This window comes from Monodelphis domestica, chromosome 1 (genome assembly GCF_027887165.1).
Source record: "Monodelphis domestica isolate mMonDom1 chromosome 1, mMonDom1.pri, whole genome shotgun sequence".
NCBI classification, from domain to species: Eukaryota; Metazoa; Chordata; class Mammalia; order Didelphimorphia; family Didelphidae; genus Monodelphis; species Monodelphis domestica.
Genome location: NC_077227.1, coordinates 278744311 through 278757879, shown reverse-complemented (window position 1 = coordinate 278757879; position 13569 = coordinate 278744311). Strand labels below are relative to the sequence as shown.

At 37.4% G+C, this 13569-nt stretch overlaps 1 protein-coding gene across 12 annotated transcripts in view; it reads right to left on the bottom strand.

The window, feature by feature from the left end:
- Nucleotides 1-13569, bottom strand: part of GPHN (gephyrin) — an 852406-nt gene that overhangs the window by 333817 nt on the left and 505020 nt on the right. For 7 of the 12 annotated variants that reach the window (XM_007473063.2, XM_056820908.1, XM_001369841.4 and 4 more), the window contains one exon: nt 5852-6124. In XM_007473063.2, coding sequence (XP_007473125.1) covers nt 5852-6124 — 273 coding nt within the window. Of the gene's footprint in view, nt 1-3937; nt 4046-5851; nt 6125-13569 lie in introns of all 12 variants that reach the window. The other 5 variants (XM_007473061.2, XM_056820910.1, XM_056820911.1 and 2 more) reach the window with 1 other exon arrangement.

Below are 13569 nucleotides of genomic sequence, written 5' to 3'. Positions count from 1 at the left end.
TGGATTTGCTTGTACAAAAATATTTATAGCTGTGCTTTTTGTGGTGGCAAAAAAATGGAAACTGAGGGCATGTCCCTTGATTGGGGAATGGCTAATGTGTAATTGGAATCTGAACCCCAGAACAACAATTCCCAGGACCCAACTTTCCTTCTCACTTTACCTGCTGACATAGTCAGGATATAAATTTTGTATAGCTCCCTCTCACACTCTCTTCTTGTGATCACAGGCAGCTGTGGAGGTGCATTTTTTGAGAGCCAGGAGAACTTACTCAAGTGGATTTACTTTTGTTAGATTATTATGTTTTTATACTTCTATTTCCTTTTTTATTCCTTTACTTCAAGTGATTATTAATAACACTTATAAAATATAATATACTTGGAGTATTGGACATTAATTTTAAATCTTAAATCTTTAAATCTTTAAATCTATGACAACCAGAAGTCTGGAGTTTGGAACCCTTACTCCTCTCCAAGTTGTAGAGCAGTTCAAGGCCACAGCCATTGGTCTAATTCTATAGTTTTAGAAGCCTCCCAAGGCCTCTGCTGTCCATAAGCTACTGCAATCTGCACCCAATCCACTGGAGGGTTTGAGAGCTGTTTGGAAGCATCAGCAGAGGACAAGATCTAAACCCCGCCCCCCCCCTTCCATTAAATTATAAGCAGCTGGATAACTGCTCCCTGTGACCTGGAATGCCAGGTGTTTTTTTTTAAAGCAACAATTAAGTCTCTAATCCTTTCACCTGGGGGAAACAACCCTGATCCCCCAACAAGCTACCATCTTGCAGCTCAGAATTCAGGCATGTTGGAGGAAGTTAATAATTTCAGCTCATTTTATTTATTTATTTATTTGTTATTAGAAGGTATTAATTATTGGGCTAAATTGAGAAAGTTTAACCTTATCTTACTCCTAGAAGTTTCTTCTCTCTTTAAGGCCTTTCCTAAACCCCCATGTGGGTCTCAAGCAGAGTAGTTCCTTAAACCTATTTTGCTCTCCCAGACCAGCTCAGCTAAGCAGCTCTGAGGAGTTTTTACCTTCACTGTGCCTAAAATAGAAAGCTTTTGTTTTCCCTTACTAACTTAGCCTCAGGCTAAAGTCTTTCAGCTACCCTCCATTCAAAGGCTGATTAAAAGCATGTCTCCATCTAGTAGTCCAGTGAGGTTTTTACTCCTAGCCAGTACATACTAGGGTAGCACCACCTACAGACAGGAAATATATTTGCAACCAATTTAATAAGTAGAATTGTAAGCATGGTCCATTTTCCTTATCTCAAACAGCTCCCATTCTGGGAGAGCATTACAGAGTTTGCATAGCTCAAAGTGGCATTGACAAGAATCTGCACCAAGAAAGAGGACTTGTTTTGGTGTTTGAAGGAGCAGCTCTTTGACAATGTCAGACATAGGATTTCCCTATGTCAGATTCAGACAAAGTATCTCAGTTTGGCTAGAACATTGGCTCTCCTATGCCTGAGAACTTTATAAAATATAATACTTGGAGTATTGGACTCATTTAAATCCTACACTGAACAAATTGTGGTATATGATGGTGATGGAATACTATTGTGCTATAAGGAATGACGAACTGTATGATTTCAGAAAGAACTGGAAAGACCTACATGAACTGATGTGGAGTGAAATAAGTAGAACCAGGAGAACATTAAACACAGTAACTAAAACACTGTGGGATGTAATAGACTTTGCTACTAACAGCAATACAATGATTCAGGACAATTTTGAGGGACTTATGAAAAAGAGTGCTATCTACAAATAGAGAAAGAACTGTTGGAGTAGAAATGCAGAGGAAAACATATTATTTATCATTTGTTTATGTGGGTATATGATTTGGGGTTTGGGTTTTATAAAATTACTCTCTTACATATGAATAATAGGGAAATTGGTTTTTAGTGATCATACATTATATATAACCAGTGGAATTGCTTGTCAACTCTGGGAAGAGGGAGGAAAGAGGGGAGGAAGACAACATTAATCATGTAACCTTGGAACACTTATGTGTAAATTTATTACTGGAATAAAGAAAAAAATTAAAGGTAAATGAATAGTCATTCACAACTATCAACATATATGCCTATTCTCCCAGATATACAAAATCTTCATCAGGGTTATCTATATACAAACCAAAGGCATCTTCAATGAGGTTATATATAAGTAGGCTTTAGCAAATGACCTTTTACAACTGAGCTTATCCCATTGTGTATACTGTTTCTTGATTTTTAAGAGAGTATTTAGACTTGGTAAAACAAAATACTACCCTTACATGTTCTTTTATAACAAGGTGTTTCCCAGAGATTCATTACAATCGATCAAGTTTCTATGGAAGATATAACAAAAGAAATATTCTATAACTTTCTGAAAATAAGCATAAGATGAAGACTACAACTGGTAGACATATGTTTGCCAGAAGTATTCATGATTGTGATGGAGGAGATAGATTACAGTGTCAGGCTGAGGAAGGTTTGAGATCCTCTGAAGACTTCAGTTTAAGAATGATATCATGTTGACTCTGTATTAAGCTTCAAGACGCTGCAGAGCCTAATGAAAGAGATTTGTAATCACTGAATGGAGTCTAACCTATCTGTTCATATAGGAAAAACATATCTGTAGCCAAGATTTTAATAAACATTCACTCGGAAACCCTTAAGCTTGTCTAACAGTATGCACATAGACAGTAATCTGGGCCCAGAGTTGAAAAGGAGGAAGAGAGGAGGTTGGACTACTTTTGGAAAATCACAAAGCATTTTTACTGACCCTAAAATTCCCATAATAGCAAAGGCTCATGCCATTTGTAGTTGTTGCTGTATGGCAGCAAGAACTAGAACACTACTGCTTTGGAAGAACTAAAGATGAACATTACAAAGAGGAGCATGGAAAATTCTAAAGAAGACAAATTCTAAAGAAGACTAGGAATAAAGAATGTTATCAAACTATTTTATGAAAGAAAGAGAAGATATGCTGGTCATTAGACAAGAACAAGGGTTTACAAGCAATTGCCCAGTGTTCCACTGGTATTCACACAATGTTGGGAAAAAGTAAAGAAAGCCTCAAGGAAGTATGTCCTGATCATGAACTTTTGGGAGGACCTGGATGAGTCACACAGGATAGGTAGGCATCGATGGGTTACAAGTGCTATTTCCAGAGGTCATTCCTGAATTGAGGAGGTCACAAATCTATTTACGCAATGGAGATAAGTTCTGGTTCTCCTTCTTTAATGAACATACCAAATTAATGTCCTTCCTCACTTATTTGTCCTGAGCAACTAAATGTTAAACAGGTTATTTTGTTCCTTTCTAAAGCATCTATATGTATGTTTGGATTTTCTAGGTTTTTTTTTGTGGTTTATAGAAACAGAAATGATTTCACAAATAGATGTATGTGGGAAAGATTCTGGAAACAAAGGATCTTTGATCTAGAACTAAAGGGAACACTGAAGGAGAAAGAAATCAAATACAAAAATAATAAGAATAAATATGCAGTCAAAACAAAGAAAATAAAAGTAAATATTGTCTGTTAAAAATACTTTAAAAAGAATACAATCTGCTGAAAAAAAAAGAAAATAGATTTTAAACCTTTAAATTGATCATTTAAGGGAATTAGTTTTAAAGATATTAGATAAAACTGCTGAACAATCAGAAACATAGACATCTAAATGATGAAATTCTTGGTGGTTATGTAATGGAAACTTATTGACAAACTACATTATTTTAATCCTAAACTAAATGCTTTAGTCAAAGTAGAAGCTTTGTTAAATGTAATTCCCTTATGCTCCGTGGCATTTAAATTTTACATTAAGAAGAAAAGCACTGCCGAAGATTCTTCGGCATTAAAAAACTGATAAACACATCTTCACTAAATAATAGGATAGGAGGCAGGCAGTATGTTCACAAAAAACATTAATTCAAAAGCCTCTTGTAGGTGTGTCTTACCCGTTCTCCTGCACTGCCTGTTGCGTGATGGGAATAACTGATGAGACCAGGAATGGGCTGCTCACCGTGTGCCATGATAACAGCAGGACTGGTGTAGAATGGATGCTTCTAATGCACAACACATAACAGCTATGAATACAGTGATAGGAAAACATGAAACTATACAAGCAAAATGACTGGAAAGAAACAAGGGTGAAAACAGATGGGACAATGAAATGACAAATTCTTATAAACTTAAGAGGGGAATGGTCAGTTTACACCTTAAATTCCACATTGCTTTAAAAGAATAACTCAGTAGCTCCAGCTGTTTCAAGATAATCAATGCATTAAATCTCACATTGCATTGCTAACTGTATAAATAAAACTTCAAACAGCAATGGTGAATTTATCATTCTAATTGCCCCCAATGTGGTATAACTACAGAGTAAAATAAGACTTTTTTCATGTAAGGAAATGAGTTCTGAGTAGTGAGCAATGTAGAAGCAGGAAGCATTCATCATTCCTCATTTCTGTTCTCATAAACTTTTAGCTTTTAAATAAGACACAGCATAACATGACTTTGATAAAACAAAAACAAATGTTTAATGCACATGAAATGATGAATAGCAACAATGACCCTGGGACACTTTCTTTGGGTTTGGTAGAATCTAAAGACCTAAAGAACCCCTTTAAATGCATGGATTGATTCCAATTCCCTTTGCTTCCAAAGTCCCCCACATTCATTTCACAATATTTCAGTGAGGTACCAGGAAGATTACTTGGAATGTTCCCGTAAAACTGGATTCTTAATATCACTTTTCTTTTATGTTTCACCTTCATGTAGTTTCCTAAAAGTAGTACATGATGGGTGTAATGGATGTTGTACTGTGTGAGGCAATAAAGATTATGTGCTGAAACAAAAATTGCAACATTACATGATGAGGCATCTAAGAAGGTTCAAGGATTGTTGTTTTGTTTGATTATTTGGAAAAGAATGACTTAACCACTTGTAAGAAACACATAATTTCTTAAGAGAATAAAAAAAAAATTGAACCTGAATTAGGGTTGGGGAAGAAATACTAAAAATAAGCTACAAGTCCATGAAGCAGAATATATACTTCATTTCAGTGATGGCTACAGGATTTTTTTTTGCACTGTTGTATTTTTAAAACTTAAACATTTATTCAAATGCTTTTAAATCAAATTATGTCAGGGGGCTAAGATAACAACAGATAATACTGTATTAAATTTTAAAGGAAAAATTATAGCAACAAATATATGTAACATATCCAAAAATGGGACAAGAGTTGTTCTTTTCTCATTTGGGTAATCCTGGGGAGGAAACAGAGTTCAATAAAAAAGTTGGGTAAATGGGGTTCACCTTATAAATGGTTAAAGAACATGAGACCCTGCTATGGTAATCTGAAGATGACAAAATCCATGTACTGTTCCTGAACATCATCAGAAAATAGTAGTATATTTCTGGTAACATTGAAGTGTCATATTGACTTAACAGTATTTAATTCTACTTACTAAAATCACAAACCTATGGAATTATGGGTCATTTATTATAAAAGGAATAATCATATTAAAAATTAGTGTCATTATATATGAGAAAAGTCTACAGAGAAACATGTTTTAGATAATCACTTATGTAAACATGAATGATATAGGATAATGATTAAAGTAAAATAAACTACCCTATAAAAACATTCAGGGATACATTAAAATGGTTCATAAAAAGGGAACAACAAATATTTGTAGTGATTTGTATGTTGGTGTGGAATTAATTAATGGTACCATTTTCTTAAAATAACTATAATTTCCCTTTCTTGTCATTCATAATACAAGTATTTATTAAAAGACCTAAAGAAACCATGTTGTATTTAATTTAGAAAACAGAACTGCCTCCTTTTCTAAATTAAGTAGACTTACCTTGGCTGCAATTGCTGCTGCTGTTATATGTGATGAGGAACTGTCTTCTGTTGAAGCAACACCACTATCTTTCTTCTCTTCCTCCTCTTCCTCACACTGAACCCCTTTGTCCTCCGTCTGTTTGTGGGGGCTGGTAGTAGGAGGAGGGGAGAGAGGAGGTGGTGGAGAAGGCAAATCTTCAAGTTCATCATGGACCTCCTTTACTTTTACAATGGCATCACGTAAAAGGTCAATGGCATGAGGTAGGGCTGGCAGTATAAACTGAAAACATTCCTGTGTGTAAGAGGAAGAAAAAAAAGTAATGAAAGGGGTACCTTTTAGTTGTACAAAATGATTGCAATGAAGATTATTTTATAATTTATATTAACTTTTTCACCTGTCACTAGGATGATAGCACGACCATTTATTAAATGAAAACATAGAGCTTTTAATTGGGCAATGTAAATGAAAAGGGACATGTCTAAAAAGCTGTATTTATGAATAGATTACGTTTCAGGTCACAGAAATCACACTGTGTGGTCATGAAGCATGAATTCGAAAGAGAACATTTCTCATATGCTGAAGTGAACACACATTAACACACACATAACTGGCATCTGAAAACACATCTTGGATGGAGTAGAAAAAAGATTTTCATAGTTTATATATGCCATTAGATCATTATGATGAACAAACTAATTTATTTTCAAAATCTATTCTTTCTGAATTTTCAAAGGATCATGTTTGCATCTTCATTAGACACTTATCACATTCTACTTTGCATTATTGTTTATTCATTCCTACAACAAATATTTATTGAGTTTCTACCACTTGAAGGATACTATGCTATGTATTATAGGAACACAGAAAAAATAAAATATTGTCTCTGACTTCATGGATATTATCTTTTATTATTATTATGTCATATTATTATATAAGATATTAAAGAATAATGAGGGTTCCCAGTGTATATTAGTTCAGAGTGATAAGCCCAGATGATTTCTTCTAATTGGAGCTGGTTAGGGGGGCAATGGAAGTATAAACATTAGGTATTTTTGGCCTAGGTATTTTTTATGCATGTGTGTCTCAAATAATCTTCCTCAAAGTCCTAACCCATTATTTCCTTTTGGCATGAAGGTTACTCTGAGGAGTTGTTATTTAACAGAACACAAAACCAAAAGGTTTTTAAAAGGTGGAAGAGCTTCAAGTAAGATCCTAGTAAATTTGTATGATTGCTTTCTAAAGACCATTCTAATTAAGTACACAAAGGGCCATCACCAATATGCTGGCAATTTATTGATACATTTTTGGGTTACAGAAACCCATGAAACAAAGGTAATTTAGAACTGGTTCTCATTCCTATGTGTCTCTTTCTACTTCTGCAATGGCAATAGCAGAGTGAAGAAAAAGGAATGCGCTAATGGTTAGTACTCTTAAAAAAAACTCCTGTTTTAGTAACAATTCAAGGGCAGAAGAGGTAGGGCTAGGCAACTGGGGTTGTGACCTGCCCACAGTCACACACACAACTAGGAAGTGTCTAAGGCCACATTTGAACCAAGGTCCTTCCAACTCCAGGACTTGAACACTATTGTGCTATCTAGCTGCCCCTGCTTAGTATTCTTAATATGAAATCTTTGTCCTGTGATCAATAAGCTGTCATACTACTAAAGAAATAGAATCATATTAGTACTGATGATCCTGCTGTAAATGAAACAATGTCTATAGATATATACACATATATCTTTATCTCCATTTATATCTTTATAATTACATGGCATTCCAAATGTCTTGGTAAAGTTTTAAACTATTAAGGCTTTAATAACATATTCTTTAATAAATAATAAAACTTTAGTAACTTACTAAAGCTTAAATGGCTTAAAATTGTGCTAAAACTTTTGGAACACCCTCTGTGTATATATGTATATACATATGTATATATAGGAGTTATAGCCAAATGGAATTTACATTTATATCTATCTACTTGAGAGGTAAATAAACCAAGTGGTGGAGCTGTTTTTGTTGTAATACAAATACAATAATATTAATTCATGTGACACTTGGTCATATCACACCGATGAAAATCTGAAAAAAGACTTCTGTGACAATAGTAGTAGTAGTAGTAGTAGTAGTCTCTCTGTGATCGAGAATGACAATTGTCTTTGTGCAGTTTCATCTATGGTGTACCCTCATGTGGCTTTGAAGTCCAAAGACTGAGGGGCAGAATTTGTGGCACATGGGGCATGGGACGCCAGTTGTTACGGGAGGTGTGGTTGTGGCCTGGTGTCGGCGTTCATGCGCAGCAGCAAGACGTCGACATCGCTCATCTTCAAAGGTGGCGGCGGCATGGTTAATGTGGGTTCGCCAGCTGCTTTTGTCAGAGGCAGCGAATTCTAGTTGCTTTGGTGTAATGCCAGCCCACTTCAAGTTGGACTTTAGCTGATCCTTGAATCTTTTCTTTGGTCGGCCTTGTTTCCTGAGTCCAGCTGACAGTTCACCATAGAATACCTGTCTTGGTATTCGCTGTGGGTCCATGCAGATGACGTGTCCAGACCATCGTAGCTGGGTTTTGAGGACCAGGACTTCGATGCTGGTGGAGTTGGCTCTGTCGAGGACTTCCTGATTGGTGATTCGGTCCTGCCATCGGATCCTCATGATTGACCGGAGGGAGTGTTGGTGGAATTGCTCCAGCTGTTTCATGTGCTTCCGGTACAGTGTCCATGTCTCACAACCGTACAGGAGCGAGCTGAGGACCACTGCGTTGTACACTTTGAGCTTTGTTGCAGGGCTTACACCTCTGTGTTGGAGGACTTTGCAGTGCAGCCGCCTGAGTGCCTGGTTGGCCTTTTGGATCTTGGCATTAATCTCGTGGTCTACGGACCCGTCGTTGGCGATGGTGCTGCCCAGGTACTTGAAAGTGCTGACATTAGAAAGCTGTGTACCGTTGATTATAATGCACGGCTGGTTAGTTGGCCTCCCTGGTGCAGGTTGGAACAGCACCTCTGTTTTGCTGAGGCTGATAGTCAGGCCAAACAGTTTTGTTGCGGTGGAGAACCTGTCCACAATGGTTTGGAGATGATTTTCTTGGTGGGCCATGAGAGCACAGTCATCTGCAAAGAGAGCTTCCAGGATGAGTTTCTCTGTTGTCTTTGTTTTTGCAGTCAGGTGGCGAAGGTCGAATAGTGAGCCATCCAGTTGGTATTTGATGTAGACACCCAGGTCTAGATCCATCACAGCATGTTGTAATACTTGGGTGAAAAATAGGTTGAATAGTACCAGAGTGAGGACACAGCCTTGTTTCACACCATTGGAGATGTTGAAGCGATCGGAAATCTCTCAATCAGATAGGACTTCCCCTGTCATGTCGACATGAAGGAGCTGGATCAGTTTGATGAATTTTGCTGGGCAACTGAGCTTGCTGAGGATCACCCACAATGCATCCCTGTTCACTGTGTCAAACGCCTTTGTCAGGTCTATGAAGACAATGTAGAGACTCAGGTTCTGCTCAAGGCATTTTTCCTGCATTTGCCTCACCGTGAAGACCATGTCGATGGTGCTGCGATCTGTTCGGAAGCCACATTGTGATTCAGGCAGGTTCTGCTCTGAAACAGATGACAGGAGTCTGTTGAGTATAACACGGGCGAGGATCTTTCCAGCTGCGAGAGTAGTGAGATGCCTCTGTAGTTGTCACAGGCTGCTCGTGAGCCTTTGTTCTTGTATAGGGCTACGATGGAGGCATCTCTGAGTTCTGGGGGCATGTCTTCCTCTTCCCATATGCTGGTCAGCACTATGTGGAATGCCTGGAGTGCCTTTCCATTTAAGGCCTTGTACACCTCAGTTGGGATCCCGTCTTTACCGGGTGCCTTGCCTGCACTCATTTGTTTAATGGCTTTTTGGACTTCCTCTATTGAAGGAGGGACGTCAAGTTGTTCAATGGTGCGGTTTTGGGGGATCTGGTCAAGGGCGCTTTGGTTGACTGAAGAGAGTCGGTTGAGAAGCTGACTGAAGTGTTCTTTCCACCTGTTGCTGATGCCTTTTTTATCTTTTATGAGAGTGTCACCGTCAGAGGAGAGCAAGGGAGTGGTGGTGGGTTTTAATGGCCCATAGACAATCTTGAGGGCACTGAAAAATTGTTTGTAGTTTTTCGTATCAGCAAAACGCTGGATTTCTTCTGCCTTTTTTTCCCACCATCGGTCTTGCATCTTCCTGATCTCACGCTGTGCTGTGGCTTGGAAAGACTTGAATCTGTCCTTTTTAGGAGCAGAGTTTGGGTTATTTTGCCACTCCATAAAGGCTTTGTTCTTCTTGCTCAATAGGTCTTCAATAGCAGTGTTGTTCTCCTCGAATCAGTCCTGGTGGTTGTGTTGTTTTGGGCCTTGGACTGCCTTTGATGTTTCCTTCACTGCATCTCTGAACTGGTTCCATTTCTCGGTTGAGCTTCCAGTGAGTGGTCCCTTGGCAGACAGCTTGTTGTCCAGGCAGGGCTGGAATGTTTGCAAATAAGATGGATCTGTGACAATACCTTCAATTTATATACCAACATCTATTACAAAGCATAAGAAAGTAGACAAATTCTATGAAGGATTTGATATGGTCTTCTACAATGAATCAGAATACATGCTAATAGTTGATAATTTTTCATTCATTTAATAGGAATTTATTGTGTCTACTATATGTCAGGTACTAAGCTTGGTTTTGGAGGCACAAAGACAAAAAGCTAACAAGTCTTTCTCTTCATGATCTGACATTTACATTTTATTAGATTACAATTCAGTGGTGAACACAAAGAAAAAGTAGTTTCCTTTTTTATCTCTTTTAACAAAGTTTGCTTTTGTTGTTGCTGTGTCTGAAGTCATGATTTTTGCTTCAGCCCTTTATTTTAACTGCATGAATCTGTGCTTCAAGTATGTTTCTCATAAGCAGCATATTGTTGGATTCTGCTTTCTAATGCATTCTGCTTATCATCTTCTGTTTTATGGATCATTACACATACAGAAAACCTTTAATGGAGCCTCCTTATGTGGAAGAGGCTGGAGAACCTGTTTCTAAAAGAAAAGTTGTGATGGCACTGCCTTCATAGACTCCGCCATTTTATAATTGTTTTTGGTCAGTTTACCACATTAGTGAATGGGTACTCTTTGCCTATAGAGTCAATCAAAAAGGTGCCAGCTGACTAGAACCTTGGCCGATCATTCTTTAGCTGGTCTCTCTTGGCTTCACTTCTTCACTGATGGCATGTAATGAATGAACATGCTCTAAGGGGGTATGCCTTGGGTCTTCTTTACTCTGGTGCTGAGATATAGGCCTATAAAATGGACCTCTTTCCTTTTGCCTCACCATTTGAACTGGTTTCCAGGAGTCCAGGTGTTTCTTGGGTTTTGTATCTAGACTACCATTGATACTTGGGGAATAAAGAGTGAACTTTGGGAGTGACACTTAGGACTTAGCCTAGCTTAGCTATACTGTGCTTAGCCTAGTTTATCTATCTATCTATCTATCTATCTATCTATCTATCTATCTATCTATCTATCTATCTATCTATCTATCTATCTACTTATCTATCCATCCATCCATCCATCCATCCATCCATCCATCCATCCATCCATCCATCCATCCATCTATCTTGTTCTAAATCTGAGCCCACTTACTATAAAATCTGAGATGTTGTAGAATAGAATCTTCCCTGTGGCAATAAAGGAAATGTTTATAATTTTTAATTGTTATGTTTTCAAAGTAAATATCCCTTTGAAAAAGCTAAGTGATGCTAAGTCATTTAATGGAACTAAGGTACTAGTGCTGGGCAGTTAACTGTTGAGGGAAGATAACCAGTGGGGGTTAGAGTGGATGGCAATAAAGAAAGACAATTCAAATCTCTTAAGGTACCTACAGAATCCTGAGGTTAGCTGGTTTAGTCCAGGGATAGTGGAACCAAAGCATACTTGCTACACTGTTCTAATAATTTTTGCTCTCTTTTCAAAGAAGTAGAGAGGATGTGGAAGGGAAGTGTGTTTAGCAACAATGCTCTATGACAGATGCAATTAGATTATAATAATCAGTTCTTACCTTTTCTTTAAAACTATCCATAATGTCCTCTCTGAGCTTGGTTTGTTTTATGACTAGCCTCTCTCTGAATCTAGCCTTCCTCTTATTCTCTCCTCCCAGTTCCCTCTGGTTTCTGTGTTGAGTTGAATGCATTTTTATACCATACTCTTGAGTGTGTTCTATCTTCTTTTGACAAACTCAGGTAAAAGTGAGGATCAAATGATGTCTTCTTCCCCTACCCTTTCCTTACTTTTTTAGATTTCTATTGGTCACAGGTATGTGAAGTCTCCCTCATCCTTTATCCATTTTTCTTTCTAAGAGTATTCCTCATTCCCTTCTTCTTTTAAAATCAATAAAATATAAGAACACTATTCCTAGGTCTTCTCTCTTAGTTGACTTCTTTTATGATCCCTCATGAAACAGGAAAATTTAAGGGAAAATATCACAGTTACCTATACCAATATTACAATATGGTCTAAATCATTAATAATTAGAAAAATACAAATTAAAGCAACTCTGAATTTACATCTCATATCCATTAGTTGGCAAGGATAACAAAAAATAAAATGATTAATGTTGGAAGGGTTATGGGAAAACAGGCATATTAAAGCACTGCTGGTGGAGCTGTGAAACGTTTCGACAATTTTGGAAAGCAATTTGGAACTATGTCCCAAAAATAACTAAACTAAGCCTACTCTTTTATTTAGTAATATCGCTATTAGGCATATACCTCTAGAGAGACCAAGAAAAGGGTAAAGATCTTGTATGTTCAGAAATATTTATAGCAACTCTTTTTGTGGAGGCAAAGAAGTACAAACTAAGAAAATGACCACAAACTAGGGAATGGTTGAACAAATTACAGTACATAAATGTAATGGAATATTCTCGTATTGTAAGAAACAATGATGGGAATGGATTCTGAGAAACCTGGGAAGGCTTGTATAAACTGACACAGTGAAATAAGAATAATTATTTGTACTATAATATTATTGTTGTAAATGGCATTGTAAAAATAAATAAAAAAACTTAAGAACTTAAGAACATTGATCAATGAAACATCTATATCCTGATTTCAAAAGATAAATGACTTGGAATATTTTCCATTTTTTGCCAGAGAGGTAATGGACTAAATATGCTAAATGAGACATATTTTTGGACATGTTATCTATAAAAAGGAATTCTTTAAATTAATGAAGTTCCTCTCACTATAGAGATGGGTAGCCCACAGTGACAGGAAGTAGGAATTAGGGAGCCCTGTGCTGGGCTAGCATCAGTTGCAGGCTGTCAGTTGATGACAATTAGGAGAGCAAGTTGTTGGGAGCTGGTGAGTAAGTTGCTGACAGTTGGTCTGTGAGTTGCAGAATGTTAAGGCTGGGAGTTGTGGGGAAGTTGGCTGCTGGGTTCATGAGTTGGTCATTGGGGGTTAGTTGCTAGTAGTGTGGGTTGACATTTAGTTATATAAAGGTGGGCCTGAGCTTACTGAGGGGCCTTTGAGCTTTAGCCTTAAAAAGGGTTTTTTTGCCTCTGGACCTTAAGGGAACAGGAGTCTGTCTCTTAGGCAAGGGGTGACTGGCAGTTAAACACTGGCAGTTGAAGGATAAACCTTATTTAAGGAGGTCATGGGTGGTGGCTGTTTGTTTATTAGTGTAGATAGAGAGTTAGTGAATCAATTTTAGGTAGAGTAGGTTAGATTAGGCCTG